At 30.9% G+C, this 16525-nt stretch overlaps 1 protein-coding gene across 36 annotated transcripts in view; it reads left to right on the top strand.

The window, feature by feature from the left end:
- The window catches only part of LOC143044681 (uncharacterized), a 78227-nt gene that overhangs the window by 51946 nt on the left and 9756 nt on the right, over positions 1-16525 (top strand). For 28 of the 36 annotated variants that reach the window (XM_076216766.1, XM_076216749.1, XM_076216872.1 and 25 more), the window contains 10 exons: positions 4792-4934; positions 6055-6187; positions 6563-6592; positions 8640-8666; positions 10526-10555; positions 11358-11951; positions 12833-12963; positions 13640-13708; positions 15204-15363; positions 16269-16363. In XM_076216766.1, the coding sequence (XP_076072881.1) occupies positions 4792-4934; positions 6055-6187; positions 6563-6592; positions 8640-8666; positions 10526-10555; positions 11358-11951; positions 12833-12963; positions 13640-13708; positions 15204-15363; positions 16269-16363 (1412 nt within the window). Of the gene's footprint in view, positions 1-4791; positions 4935-6054; positions 6188-6562; positions 6593-7318; positions 7355-8639; positions 8667-10525; positions 10556-11357; positions 11952-12832; positions 12964-13639; positions 13709-15203; positions 15364-16268; positions 16364-16525 lie in introns of all 36 variants that reach the window. The other 8 variants (XM_076216808.1, XM_076216799.1, XM_076216775.1 and 5 more) reach the window with 8 other exon arrangements.

Here is a 16525-nt window from a genome sequence, read left to right as displayed (position 1 = left end):
GTACTTTGTCTTTGAGGTTTTTGTTCGCTTTTTGCGTCATGCTGCATTTAGCATTTTGTGGAAAGTGTTGTGCAAAACTTTTTTTTCTAAAGATAATTTAAGTATTCTTGACATAATATTCTTTTGTGAAGATAATTTATTCGTTTTTTTGTATCTGCAATTTAGGGTTATTTGATTTATGACGTAAAAGGTGATAGATAGTATATTCAATCATCGAGATTTATGATGAATTTTGCTAGAAAGCTTTCCTAATTATTGACGTTGAAAGATGCCCTTGGTTCAAATGGTTTTCGGATTTCGTTTACGTTCAAATTTTCTTTTGAAGGAAACAAAACAAACTATTCTGAATTAATCTTAAGAATCTTGCCATACAGTTTTAATTTATAGAATTTTAATATGTATTTTGAAATGTATATACTAATGTTAAATAAATAGAACGACTTCCATCTTAAACTTGATATGTTGAACAGGTGGATGTACCTCAAAATATTCATGAACAAAAACAGTCCTGTATTCCTGATTCATGGCACGTTACCATTCTTCAGAGAATCTGAGTTAACTTTTTTTAGGGGTTGATCATTCTATAGATTTCATTTATACTGTTTTGTGAACGTGGCGTATATCTTTAGCAATAGTGTAGAATAAGTCATTGTTTTTATTTGGTAGTCAACCTATCTTTTTCCATTGACAATATTTGTTTAGGTACCATCAACTGTCTGGTTTCCATTTAAACAGCCTGGCTTGTTTTTAACAGAAGAACAAGATAGTTTGTCCCATATGCAATTGATCAAAATTCAGAGGTGAAATTGAAAACTAATACGTTAATGGTAATTATAAGCTACAGTAAACAAACAATTTAAATTTATGAAATAAATATGTAGGAATGACTATTTAAAAGTTTTGTAAGAATTCGATTTAAACCATACCGCACTTTGACATTGATCAACATAGGTAGCCAATGACAACAAGGAAGCGATATACCATATGAATTTAAATAAAATCCTTTAAAATGGTCGATTTAAATAGTTGGGTTTTGACAATTCTTATTTATTAAATACTTCAGTTAAATATTGGTTTTGAATGGCATTTTTATTGGGGGTGCATAAGTACAAGTATTGAAGTCGTAAGGTTGTTGATTTGATATAATGATATTGAAGGATAGAACAGGTGGATGTACCTCTACGTTGTCAAAATCTCAATTGCCAATGCAATGTATATAATTGTGAGCGTTATCAAAACGTCACCGACTTTGAAACGGATGTATGGTGATTCTGAATATATGATTTAATGATAACATGTCCCCTTTTAAAAGAAGCAATACGTTACAGTAGGCAATTGAAAGACAAATCGAATACAAGATACAACCATGAAAAATGAAAAAAAAGTAAAAAGACAAATAACAGTCTTCAAAACAACACTCAGAAAACCTCAGATTGAGCAACACAAACCACACCAAGGTGTGTGATGAACTAAGGCCGGCCCTAAGGAAATGGCAAGCTCGTATGGTTACAATTTTTTAAACGAAGTCAAACGTGTTTGCGAAAACAACGATTCGACTGCAATCTGTTATTTCTGTGTTGTGCAGAATTGGTTAAAAGAATGAAATATTAAAACTAGTACAACAAGAATGTGTCCCCAGTACACGAATGCCCCACTCGCACTATCATTTTCTATGTTCAGTGGACCGTGAAATTAGGGTAAACCCTCTAATTTGGCATTAAAATTGAAAAGATCATATCATAGGGAACATGTATACTAAGTTTGAAGTCGATTGGACTTCAACTTCATCAAAAACTACCTTGACCAAAAACTTTAACCTGAAGCGGGACAGACGGACGAACGAACGGACGAACGGACGCACAGACCAGAAAACATAATGCCCCTCTACTATCGTAGGTGGGGCATAAAAACAGGACTTACATCATTAATTGTTCAGAACTGTTATCCCAGTCACCTTCGACATTCATATTTGTGGCGACTTAATCAATTTCAGACACGTGAACTTCTTCGGTGTTGACATGAATATCAATTATATGGTCATTTTTATCAATTAAATGTTCGCAAAAGTATGAATCATTCGCAATAATTCTTATTTCTTATCCCAGGCAGAGATTACCTAAGCCGTATTTGGTAAAAGTTTTTAGAATTTTGGGTCCTCAATGCTTTTCAACTTTATTATTGTTTGGCTTTCTAACTATTTTGATCTGAGCGTCACTGATGGGTCTTATGTAGACGAAACGCGCGTCTTGTGTATAAAACCATAAGCTTGATACCGTTGATATTTATTATCGATGTAGGTAGGTTACGACAAAGGTACAATCAAACAGGCCGCAGACAAATTTCAAGACTAAACGAGTATTAACTTTAAGTGACTATATTTCAAAGGAAAACAATGTAATAATATAAAATTGAGAGTGGAAATGTGGAATGCGTCAAAGAGACAACAACCCGACCAAAGATTAAACAACAGTCGAAGGCCACCAAAGGGTCTTCAATACAGCAAGAAAACCACTCATCCGCACCCGGAGGCGTACTTCAGCTGTCCCATAAACAAAAATATATACTATATAGTTAAGTGATAATGGACATCATACTAAACTCCGAAATATACACAATAAACTAAGATTTAAAATCATACAAGACTATGCTTATTTCAAATTGCAAGAAATATTTGAACATTAAAAAAAAATCTCTGAGTTTTCTTTGATAGTATCACTCCCTTGCATTGATAACATCTCAAGTAACTTATATAAATGCTTGTCAAAGAATAGTAAGTACATAACAACAGAACTAAATATTAATTTCTTTAGATTAAATATTTACTAACTAAAATATGATAAATCATTTAATAACCTTTGTCGACATATTGCAATATTTATCGTTTATATGTTAAATAAATTGACATAAAAATTTACTCGGATACGTTTGTACTTCCTCAGTATTTGTAACAACATTAGCTGTATCAAAACTAGTTAGACGTACTAAAGCCTGCTTTATTTCTAAGTTTTAATAAATGACATACCAAACTATTATGAAACGTTTGTTTTTTCCAAGGATTTATTAATTTGAATTGAGATGTGGTCTTGAACTTGGTCTCACGCTGTCATAAAATTCAAAACGTCCCAATGTCAATTTTATTTCATATCTGAAAAAAGAACGACTGGATTTTGATAAACTACCACCTTGCATGTTTAAAATAAGCATAGAATACATGTTCTCATCCCTTAGGAATCAGATAAGATATTTGTTTGCGAAAGTCAATTACTTTAGAAGTTCAAGTTCTGGTTGTTGATTTTCGTTTTGTTATGTTTCTGTTTCTATTCTTGTTTAATTGGTTGATAATTGTTTTTTGATTTTTCTTGCTAGTATTGAAGTCATCTTTGAAGATTCTCTGTACCGAAATTTAAGGCTTTTTTTATGTACATTTGATTTTATATACTCCTTTATTCCTCTTTTTAACTTGGACTACCTCCTGTCCGTTACGGAATATTTGCGTCAATGCCGAATTCCATTTATCGTAGTCACACTCGTGCTATCCTTTCCTCTTTTTGTGTGACTTATACATATTACTAAATACGACCCATTAGCTGGCAGGAACAGTTCATCAGATCATCAAGTTTCAATAGAGACCATTTTTCTATTCTTTATAAAGGAAGCCGTCAGCAAAATTGTACTCGTTGAAGTTCAAGGACCAGGTTGATCAAAACATGAATAAATGGATAACGATCACATGTTAAATATGACAAATGATTTTATTTAATTGTTAATATACAGTAACAAAATAAGACATGTACTATAACAAACTCCAACTGAGGCCGTGTCAAAAATATATATAAAAAAAGTATAACATTGAAAATGTCAGTTATATTCCCTTCGTGGTACAAGCACTCTCCGTGGGAAAAAGTTTGAATATCATCGACTTCATACTAGGAAGACCTTCTTTTTAGGTTAAAAAGTGACGTAAACTGATAAGTGACAAGCAAAAAACACATTTTCTATAGTCTAATAGTTGTATCAGTGTGTTTGGGGGAGAGCATGGTTTAGACAACTTTTGAAAGTGGAATGCCTTCCTTGCCCCTCCCCTTCCGACTCTATGCGCCCCTTAATTATTTGTTCAAACTAAATCCACACTGAAGTAATTCAATAGTGACTAAATACATTTTCAATGAATAATATGAAAAATTTGTACATTTCTTTAGATAATTAGCTGAAGTTAGCGCCAGTACCGTCGGGATAATCCTTTTGACAATTTATACCAGTTAAAATTATACTATTATTCAGAATTCTACACTATTTACTATGTTGGGTATAAAAGTAAGAAGAAACTCAATAAAAGGGGCAATAAAAAACTGGTAGTAAGAGAAAGTCATGCAATAAATGTTGATTTATACGCATTTAACTTTTTATAGTGCAACTATTGCACGTGTTTATTGTAGAATACCCGCTGTTACACCTGTAGTAGCTTTCTAAAACACAGAGTAAAACCAGAGGAATTTTATTTCTTCTCTGTTTCTTACTACTAGTATTTATATAGCTATTGTGCCCATGCAACGACCTCTCTGATGTTATTCCAAAACCAGTTAATTGTAAACCAATTGCCATCGCCCACTCCTTAAACTTATGTTGTTTTTTTTTCAAATAAGCTTATAAGCTAATGTAATACATTATACACTTGCTATATGTTCTTGTATTCAAAAATGTAACACCAGATTGAGAAGACTTGATATCAGATGGAAACACTTTATCCACATTTACACTGTACTCACCTTTAACACGTTTATATTTTTTCAGAGTGAGCGGATGGAATATGATTTTATGCGTGCTAACAATCTCACTACGACAACAGCTCCATTTGCCACAAACCATACACCACAGATTGGTATCAAAATAATAGGAAGCAAACGGGTTCCAGTTATAGAAAACTTAAATACAATGTGAGTTCACAGTTGTTTACACATTATTTTTGGTCCTGTGAAAAATAGTGGTCTCATTGACCATCATACCATATCTACTTATTTGTTTTATGAAAAGTCAAACTATAACAAACAAAAAAAAAATAATAAAGATTCATTATATTGACAATATGTGAACAAATCAAACAGACATAAAAGGCAAAAATAGCAAAAATAGGGGTACAACAGCCAATGATTTGTTATTATCGTAATCACTAAAAAACAAAGAAATGTGTCAACAAAGAAAATCCCAATGGCATATTGACAAAACACACAAGTACAAATGAAAGATAAGACGACAAAAATTGATCACAGCACAACACATTGGCGTGATGCATAAGTACCGAGCCACGACAAACGAATATTTACGAAATTGGACCAAACAGTAAATATTAATATTTACAGAGACAAATAAAAGAAAGTAAGATGAGAAATAACGTCGGTACCTAAAATCTATACTTCAAGACCATCATATATTATTTATCAACAAGGTGTCGCAATCGGTATCTTCCGATTAACAATTTTAGAAAAAGGTCGAGACGTTATTCGATACTCCAAATTTATCGATGCCATGTTATGTTTGTGAGGTGTCAGGTATATATACCTCAAAACTTAAAATTCTTTCACTTGTACATGTAGGAATTGTTTATTATTATTCAGCTGCTAACGGTTAAATATCATTGATAATTGGAAAAAGTGAAGACAAAACACTTTGTTGAATGTTTAAACGCCATGAAAGTGTTTTTGGTTTTTCCTAATCTGTTTTGAATCATTAAACACAATTGGTACTGGTTTATTGGACATGTTTATTTTGTCATGGTTTGTTGGAATATATTTAATGTCCTTGATTAAAAAGTTAAATATGTGGATCACCAGTTCTTTTCCACCATATTAACATACTTTCATTAATCTATTTTCAAACCACTCAGGTTTAGCATTTAATTTCACGATTATAATTAAAGTGTGTATAAATATATAAAAGTAAATAAGTTGTAAGCGCTTAAGGCTTAAAATACAAACTATTCTGTTTAATCTTCCCTTTAAAATTCTTATAAGCAAGTTAGGTCTATTTACTTGAGTAACTTAGTGGCACTGTTTACAGGGAAGATCGACAGAATTCTCCTGGCGGGTATGGACCTAGAGTACCTCCAATACAGAACATAGCAGAAAACCCTACTAAGATAGACCCTAGATTACTTGCTGAAGGAACTAAAGGATATTTCAGTGCACAAAGAGTAAGTCTACTAACTATCAGTGATCTGAATATGTTTGTACATGAATAAGTAATAATAATCATGCTGAATTCAAAGGTACATACAAAGCCATAGTTCATCGTTCAAGTTCCAATTTTATCTAGTCGCATACAAAAAATCCAAAACACGAATACAGTTATACAAATCCTGTTTGGTCCCCAAGACTTTTAGTCTTCAGAAACTGAAACCAGTAGTCGTATGTATACTTTGTACTGGATTTTTATTATACATTCTGTTATTATACTTTAATTTAAACTTTAAAGATTTCATGTTCATTCATAAAAAGTAATGATTAGAGTGTATAGAACTCGAGATCCACAATCTTCATATGATTATATGTATACTTATTTTTCTTAGCCTGGATCAAACAACATAGAATACGGAGAGGTAGGCAAACCACGTGCTAGACGTAGATTATCTTGTCTTTATAGTTTACAGGCTTCATGTATCAGCTTCTGTATGTCTGGGTGGATTTCATCGATGCCATATATATACTCGTTAAACGTCTGCTATATTTTCATTATTTGACTGAAAAAAATAAAAAGTGAATAAGAACAAGACATTCGTTCTTTTATTGTATAAAAATTCGCCTTTTTATCGGAATTGTTTGCACATAATGGTTCGCCATTGCTTGAATGTTTATTTTTCAAGACGTCATTAACAATTCACGTAGTTTTCAAAATGTTTTCCCTTAATGTATTTGGTTGTAAAACTGTAAATACAGTTCAAAAATGAAAAATGAGAGACAATGCAAGTTTATAGCATGGTAGATGAATAAACACAGTTTGCACAATATATCGCAAAATCACCCCTTTTCTGCAAATGATACACTCAAGCACTGATGGTAGCAACCGATAAAATCATGTTCATTCAGCACTATTGCTTCCGGTTATCATTTTGTCGTTGTATTCTGCGTAAAAATGAGGGAAAAAAAATTTTGAATATCAAAAGAAAAATGAATGATTTCAAAACATTAATGTCTGTTTTAATTTCAATAATACATCTTAAATTACACATAGCAACAAGCAAATGATTACCAGAGAAATTATTCATGCATTGTCATTTTAATGCTTTTGTCAACGCACTTATGGAATTGAAAATGTTTTATGTTAGAGGCAGAAAGAACTGCAATACTTTAGACACAACGTGGTATGTACAGAGAACGTTTAATAAAGCATGAGTTGCATGTATCGCGACAAAAAATCCATTCTTTAAATATTACCCGATATTAAAACAAATATAGATAGAACACATTCATGTGAACATAATTGTATGCAACTAACATACTGGCTTTCTGACATAAAACATATAACATGTTACTTTTTTACCATAACAAGTGTTTCCGTATTAAACTAATGAAGCTTTCTTGACACAATACCTAACACAAGGTATTTGTTTGATAATATAAACGATTTGTCCATATTGTCAGTAACAAATTTAACTAATGACAAAAACGTTCTGAATTTCAACGTATTAAGTCCTTACTTAAAATAGTATCTAATGAATTAACGACTATTTTGAATAACTTCATTGACATGGAAATTCGGCCACATAACTCATATAATGAAAAAAAAACTCGATGCTTTATGTTAACTGTATGTGTGAGTACTAGCCTATTTATTTTAAAGACACCAATAAATACCACAAAATTAACCATTTTCAAGAGCTACGCACCAACTATATAAAGTGTAAATGTTAATTACTCATTATTTCGGTAAAACTCTGAAAAAGAACTATTTTGTCTGTATAAGAATTCGTGAAAGTACATACATCAGTTTGCCAATTTTACAGTTTTTTTTAGGGCACTGACCAATGATATCTTAGCTGAAAAGAAACATTTGAAATACTGTGGAACTAAATGACATTCTTTAAGGAATATCATTGTTTTAGACCAATGAACAAGATAATGACAATATTTCATTTTTATAAAATTAGAGACGAAGACGTTTGATCTGTGCCTTATATAGACAATAACGAATAAAAATAATTCTTTTAAAACGATACCTGATATTGTTCTAACGTGAGACAAATATGTTTACTAAAGGGTAAAATTTCACTTGTTTTATGATATTACACGACTATCTAAAACCTGTATGAAATAATATTTTTAAATTTATTTAAATGCTCCAATGTTTCTTTTTATAATCAATGTTCCATAATAGAACTGAAACTTTTAAATTCAACTTTAACAACTTTAACCTAAGTAGAGGTCCATACCAAGGGAAAGAGCACACCTTACTTTATTATCTTCAAGTAAATAAAATGAAAAAAAAATTATACTAATATGCTGTTAGCTTATTTCAGATGTAGTTAGTTTTTAAAATTTTAATGATAATTTTCTTTAAAAGATTAACAGATAATTGCTCTTAAACGCCCTTCATTTTCCTTTCTGAAATTACTTGCTTTCATGACAGCGATATTTTGTTTTCTTTAGAGATTATTTCGGCCATTAATGCGCCTGGTAAGTACAGTCCTCCTATCTTCTTCCAACCTGAAATCATTTCCTACATAAAACTGCTACCTTTAATTCACTGTCTATTTTATTTATGCACTTGGTGGTGTGATTTGTAATAGAAATGACTTATTCTCTTTAGGTGCATGAGTGTGGACAGTTTATTCTATAAATCTTTATGTTTTACATGCCATAGAGCAACAAGACCAATATCTATTTTCATTTTGAAATTTCAAATAGAAAAAAGCATTTAGCCAACTTTGCATTATGTCATGATATTACTGTGACATAAAACAATATATGTTTAACTTCAATAACCAAGATTGCTTTTGTTTCTCTTTCCTATGCATACACATACCTTTCTCGGTGTGTTGTGTTGCCCGAAGTCTTGGGGGTTATTGAGAGGTTTGGCGCCATAAATCATACTTATAGTTCTATTGCAATGGGTTATGGTACTGTTTACGTTTATATATTTAAGAAGCTACATTCTTTCATTTGCGATTAGTACCATCTGTTTTCCTACAAGTAAGGCTTTCTTTTTTTTATCTTACCTTTCCATTTAAATAAGACAAACTTCCATTTTAACCGAATACATAGAAGAGCTGCTATCACTTACTTATACAATTTATGAATAAGATATTACTCATTTTTGCGCCTCGTAACAGTTATGCATTGCTATTTTAATCAGTTGAAAATCGCGTCTTTGGACTATACACCGTTTGCGATAATTCAGGTCAAACTTTTTGAAATTGTGTTGGTTTTTTTTTTCGATTAAGGAAATGTTGTTTGATACGGTACTCCGAATGTTTTAAAGTCTAGAAAGGATTATTCGATGTATAAATGACAACTAATCATCTAGTAATATTGCGGCGAAAACAGATTTATGTCCCGGATAGGATCATAGTGTTTAACTATTACAATTTCACCGAAAGGGCATCTTTCCCTGGGTGTCATTAATAATGTTTTGAAACGTTTGGCGTTTTGGGAGTAAGGTTGATATAACACACTGTTCTCTAGTAATTCAATAATCGGCGTTTGTTGTTTTATATCATTTTTTGTATTTCGTTCATTGTTTCTTTACCTTCTTTAGTTGCTATTTTTTCTCGTTTGAATTGTTTTACATTTGTAATTTCTGGGGCTTAAAGAGCTTGCTTTGCGATATCAGTTTTGTTCATTGTCAAATTACTAACGGTGATCTATCGTTGATTCTTTGTCAATTGGTTTCTGCTTGAGAGTTATAAACTTTGCCATACCATTTGTTCTTATTGTTATACAATGTTTTTGGTAAAGTTTGAATATTATAATTCTAACAGATATGAACTTTCACAGTAGAATGGAGTTATGTGTTTACAAAAATTGACAAGAGCAAAACGGATAAAACTTGATAGTTAGATTAATAGTCATTAGTCATTAGAGTTGGTTTTAATAGGGATATATTTATACATATATATAGATTTATTCATATACATTTGTGTAGAATTCTTAGTATATGGTTTAAACATCAATATGTTGTTGTACCAAGACCAACTGTGTGTGGATTGCTTTTTTGTACAGACCTATTCCAAATAAGCAGACTTCATCGAAGGACTATCAGCTAAACCTTATTGCACTTCATCGTTTTGTATAAACAAGTTGTTGGTGCGTTCAACATCATCACCAATCTTATATCAAGGATGAAAGAAATCATAATTATGATTAGTATATATATCTTGAGATTTTAATCCTAAAAGCTAATAAAGAAAGTGCATGAAAAAAGCATTTAATCCAATATAAAAGTATTAGTGTAACAGACAAAAAGGACAAAAATTACTTTATGAAGGTAAAAAAAAAAAAATTTCCCACTATTTATGTGTATTTGTTTTTCTTAGTATTCACCGATTGATAAAGAAAACGAAGAGGTAGGAAACCCACATGTTAGATTAGAATATCTAGTCGTATTTACAACCCACATATATCAGCTTCTGTTGTATGGAAATTGTCACCTCGGTATAGCACGAGAAATACAAAAGTATAACATACTCCACAAACAAATATACTTTTAAATGTTATCATAATCACCCCTTTTTTTTTAAATTGACTTGATTAGTTAGTTTTTTTTTATATATTGAGATATTTTACTCATATTAATCATGTAGAAAGTAGTCATATTTTACTTATTGATTTGATTTGTTGGTTTGTGATTAGTAATATGATAACAACGAGGTTGATAACATAGGTTCAAACACTTACCAGTCGTGCCCAGTTGTAAGATGTCTATTCTGAAATGATGATTGTCTGGCCCAAATGCAATTACAAATAAAGGCAATAGAACGTACAATTTCAGAAATGAAAAGAAAATGCACACGGGTAAAACCATACTAGTTGTTAAGATGTAACAAAAATTCAGAGTATTTAGTTCATTTAAACGAGCTATTTTGATTGGATTTCCTTTTTTATTCTGTTGACTTTGTTTCTGTTGATACCAGAGCTTACATTTATGGAAAAGAATAGAAGGCATTCAGTTGTAGATACATGTTAACAAACTCACAAAAGATGTAATATTGCACCACTAGATATATCAAACGTGAATGATAAGAACTTTAGATCTAATTAGTTCAGATGCAAACCCGACCTGCTAAAAACAACATGATCTTACAGGTCACATCATTAAAAAGTTGTGTATACATTTTGAGAGCTTTCACTTATAAGTTTGTTTTACAGGATAACTTTTCATCAAACATACAAGGTAAACCAACTTTTGCAAATAGAACACGACCAGACTCCAAAACACTATCGCCATATAATAACCTGCCACCGATTCGAGCTAATAGGAACAAGAATCAGATGAGCACAGTTTTTGAGAGTGAACCCTGGATAAGAAGAGGAGAATCACCAAAGCTAGCAAACGATACAGAGTACAAATATTCATACCTTGATCGACCTCTCAGTGACCGACCATTAAACGGTTATCATTCAGAGAACAATTTCAAAATGAATTTCCAATCAGATCAACATTTTATGCCTCCAAGAAAAACACAAAGTGATAATGGGAACTACGGAGCATCAGGCGAAAGAGAATTCCTACTTCAAAGATATCTACCTACAGACAGATATGATACATACAAATTACCATCTGATTCCGCCATGTTTTCTGCAGCCGATGAAGATTTGTTAGTGAAAATCATTGGAGACGAATTGAGTCACATTCAACCAGATAGATTATACAACGCTTACATTGAAGCAACGAAATTTGATAAACAGTTTATGGGCTGGTGTTCGTTTGACAGAGTTAATCAGAGCTTATTGTCTCAAAACGTAAGTAGGAGCAGAAAAATTGTTTTTACATGAAAAATGCATGTTATCCAAACCTTGCAATGAAACAAATATACAGTAAAATAGGTATATTGTATTTGGGTTCAGGCTAAAAAATAAAATCACAAAAATACTGAACTCCGTGAAAAATCCAAAAAGGAAGTCTCTAATCAAATGGCAAATCAAAAGCTCAATCACATCAAAGGAATGGATAACAACTGTCATATTCCTGACTTGGAAAAAATAATTGATTAAACCTGGTATTATAGCTAGCTGAACCTCTCACTTCTATGACAGTCGCATGCAATTCCATGATATTGACAACGATTCGTGAATAAAATGGTCATTACATCATGTACATGGAAATGTACAAGTCGTTGAAAATATCCTAGGATAATTGATGCAACGAACAAGGATTATTTCTGATTGAGAAGAAAGTCATAATTACAAAGTAATGAAAGAAATATTATGATAGGACAAAAAATAATTAAACGTCAATCGACCAATAATACAAAAAAATCTTGTGTTGACAAACACCATCGAAACTCACTTTACGACAAAAATACACGAAAAGCGCCATTAGGCTAGAAAAGTACTGAATAAAATCAATAGATAATCAACGATCATACAACAATTCAAAATTCTCCATAAACAAAACAAATACAAACACAAATAAAACATTCACAAACACTTATGGGATCTTCGGTTTGGGACATACAATATAATAACACTTTCTTAAGTATCTTTAAATCATCAATAACGTGTTTAAATATATAAAAACCATTATGAACAAGTTAATTTTCAAATAATTTCTATCAGACTAATTTGGCTAAATTGATGTAGATTTTTTTTGTATTTTGGCAATTATCTTTTATATATTACAGGCTGCACCTCATCCAGATACACTTAGACTCATTGCATCCATGTTTATAGACCCTAGTATACCTGGTCAAGTCAACTACGAAAAAATATTGAAGTTTATAGAATATGCTATGAAAAGAAATTATCCAGATTTGTAAGTACTATATGTAACATGAACAAATGGTATCTGTTACATTTTGTTTAGTATCTTTTCAAAAATATGTTTTATCCTTTCAACAGTATGTTTTGGTTTTAAATTCCTTGTTTTCATACAAATTAATTGGACACTACAGCGATAGTCTGTAGGCGATTTAAATAAGTATTGAATGTTCAATTGTATCAATGTAAATGTTATGAATGCTATTGATTTTAGATTTTTAATTGAAAAATAATTACAATTGTCGATATATTTTGTTTGTTAGTTTAAGAAAATAATTAAATAATAAAATTTGTTTTATTTTGTAGTAAACGGTATGTTTTGTCATATTTATCATTCATATCACAATTTAGTTACAAATTCTGCACATATATTTTTATTCTTTAATGTCAATTTCAAAACTTACGATCTTGTATGTATATATATTTTATTCTTTAATGTCAATTTCAAAACTTACGATCTTGTATGTATATATATTTTATTCTTTAATGTCAATTTCAAAACTGCTGTTCCCCAATATAGATATAGTTACTTACATGTAGGCAGATTATTATATACTAACCAGATTATTTCTCCATATTTCCATACCTTTTCATTATATACAGCTTATATGGCATGTGTCTTATATACATAAATCAACACAATGTAACACAATATCATATTTAATTTACAGGTTTACTAAAACTCAAGACGGGTACGGAAATTCTAAATACTACAATTCTTCTCAGCAAAATAACTCTTCGTAAGTTGATTCGAGCTTGTCTGTGTGCACCATGTGTGAAACACGTTGTCTGTCATTGCACTTCTTCTCATTGATTTTTTTAAGTTCGCTGTTTGAAATAATAGTGATAAATGTTACTGCTTACCCTTTCAAAAACCAACGGTTCTGTAAGTGTTATTGTTTTAATGCAGCGTTGATCTAAAATCCGACGGTCTGTCAAGTTCGCTGCTATGGACAAGCTCGGAATCAGTTTACTTATGTATTGCTAGATTATAATTAATAAGATTAGTGAAAATAATTGGTTTTAGTGTTTTTATGTGATTATATTGAATGTTTGATTTGAATTTGAGTGTGGTGTATGTGTTTATGTAATTGTTGTTGTTTTGTATGTTTTAAAGAAAACCTGATAATACACGAATGATAAAGATATGTTTAGATAATCAATAAGTTTAATTTAACATTTTTATTGTTTGTTTTTTAATTTTATGCAGCGTTATGTGCAATATATTTTTTGTGAATAGATGGTTTTTAAGTCATAATAAACGAGTGACCGGTGAAAAATAATGTTATTCCAATTCTTGAACCAATGCATTCAAACATCATAAAGTAAGTCTTCTGTGCACGATTTTATCATTTTGTTCGCATAAATTTCGTATAATCGTCAAATTGTTTTTCAATCGGTCAGTGTTGTTGTGAAAATATGTCAGGTAATTAAAGTTCGTGTTTTGAAGCCGAATATTAACGATTGTCACCTGTTTGTCAATAACAACAAGAAAGCATGGATATTGAGCACGTGTTTAACATTTACAATCAGATAATAAGTTTATTTTAAGGACGACATTTAAGCGTATTGCGAGCACCGTATTGCGAGCACCGGATTTTTACGAGATGGGTTATACGGAGGTCACTTTGCATACGGAAAATATGTCGGGAAATTGCTTCTTGAAAGCAAGCAATTAAAATAAAGTAAACTTCTTCTTAATATGAACAAATAAAAAAATTTTCTTCAGAGAAAAGTATATGTACATAAGTTTTATAATGAAAACTATCCATTTAGTAATAAAAAAACATATGCATTACTTTTTTTAATTTGAGGTTTCTAATGACTTTAATATTTGTGTATTGTGAGGTTACATATACAAGTAATCATGGCTTGCTTGTTGTGTTTAGTGTAGTGTTATGTTTTTGTTAGATATTTTGCTGCTCTATGTTGTTGATATTGATTGATGTTGTACTTTTTGCGTTTTGTGAAAGACTTGCATACTACTCAACTATATTTGTTTGACATTATACAAGGTGATACTAAATAATGAAGATAAATAACAGAAATAAAATGCTGTTTAAGGGGAGACAAACCCCATAAGATTTTCAATACGTGAGATATGTATAATTCTTTATTCACAATTCATTAAAAAATCAATTGAATTGATCAATTGTTCGGTTAAATATCATTATGTATAAATATCTAACGAAAATGAAATAAGTTTGTAAATGATATTATATTATTCATTATCAGTCTGCATGGTTTAGAGCCTTTCAAGGAAAAAGAGACAGCAAAATTACTCAGGATGGTGCATGATGCTTTAAATGAAACTGGATATCGCCTTGATATAGAGAGACTTTATAGAGATTTCCAATCTGTAGATAATAAGAGGGAAACATTATCAAAGGCTCAGGTTGGTAGCAAGTGATCACTATGATCTAACTAGAATCACCTAAGAGGAATACAAAAATAAAAATTAACATCGATGAAAGGTAATATAGTTGATAAAACAGCTATTTTGTAGCAAATTAAATTTCTTTTGTCAAAAGATAACGACTACAAGCTTGGTTGATACATCTTAATATATGACTATGTCTGTGACTCTTTTTAAACACTTAATCCCAATTATCGTAGATCTTTACGAAACTTGACACTATTCAATATAAGATTCATAGCCTAGAGATGAAACATATATAATAATAAAAAGATATGATATGATTGCCAAAAAGACAACTCTTCACCAGATATAAAATGACACAGAAGTTGGTAGGTACGATTGAAATCTTGTTGATTGTCATAAATAACCGTAATTATTGGTTTATAATACTTGTGTTGATAATGATGGATTAAAAGAGATAGCATGTCTTGTTGTTTAATTATGTCCCAAAGAAAACGTTTCACTTAAAGGATACAACCCCCCTCTGTCTTCACCTTAGTGGAAAAAAGATGCGGAACATAAAAGGATTAATACAAATTATGAGTCAAAGTGATTGACAAAATTATGTCGAAAATGGACAACGAAAAGACGAACCCCAGTATTTAAAACACTTCATTATAAATTATAAGAGTAGGCAACACGGACTCCATGAAAAATCGGGATGATATGTGGTGCCTCCAATATGCCAGCCTCTTCTTATTCTGTCCCTATGTCCATTGACATAATAAAGACTTCGTTATAAATGTCTGTTTAAAAGTCTTGTTATATATTTTTTATGTTTTAAACAAAAATGGTAATACAATAATAGTCTCAGTAATTGAAAAAAATCTTTCTATTGCAATCCGATGTTCCACTTTGTATTTAATTTATTTTTATTTTAGATAAGTGATGTTTTATACCAGAACAGAGTTCCATTACAAGATTCGTTGTTAGACCACATTCTTCACAAATTTCAACAGTCCAACGGACAATACAAGTATGTAATGTTGTGATATACAAAGAAATGTTTGCCTTTATAGATGCATAGTTTGTTATTGCATTTAACTGAAAACCTTTAAGAATGCTTCCTGCTATTGCAATATTTTTAAGAGGTGTCCACAGCTACTCATAAAACAATGATTGAATTGTCAATAAGCAC

Source organism: Mytilus galloprovincialis, chromosome 1 (assembly GCF_965363235.1).
Source record: "Mytilus galloprovincialis chromosome 1, xbMytGall1.hap1.1, whole genome shotgun sequence".
Lineage (NCBI taxonomy): Eukaryota > Metazoa > Mollusca > Bivalvia > Mytilida > Mytilidae > Mytilus > Mytilus galloprovincialis.
Note: the sequence above shows the minus strand (reverse complement) of the source record. Positions and strands in the feature narration are given on the sequence as shown.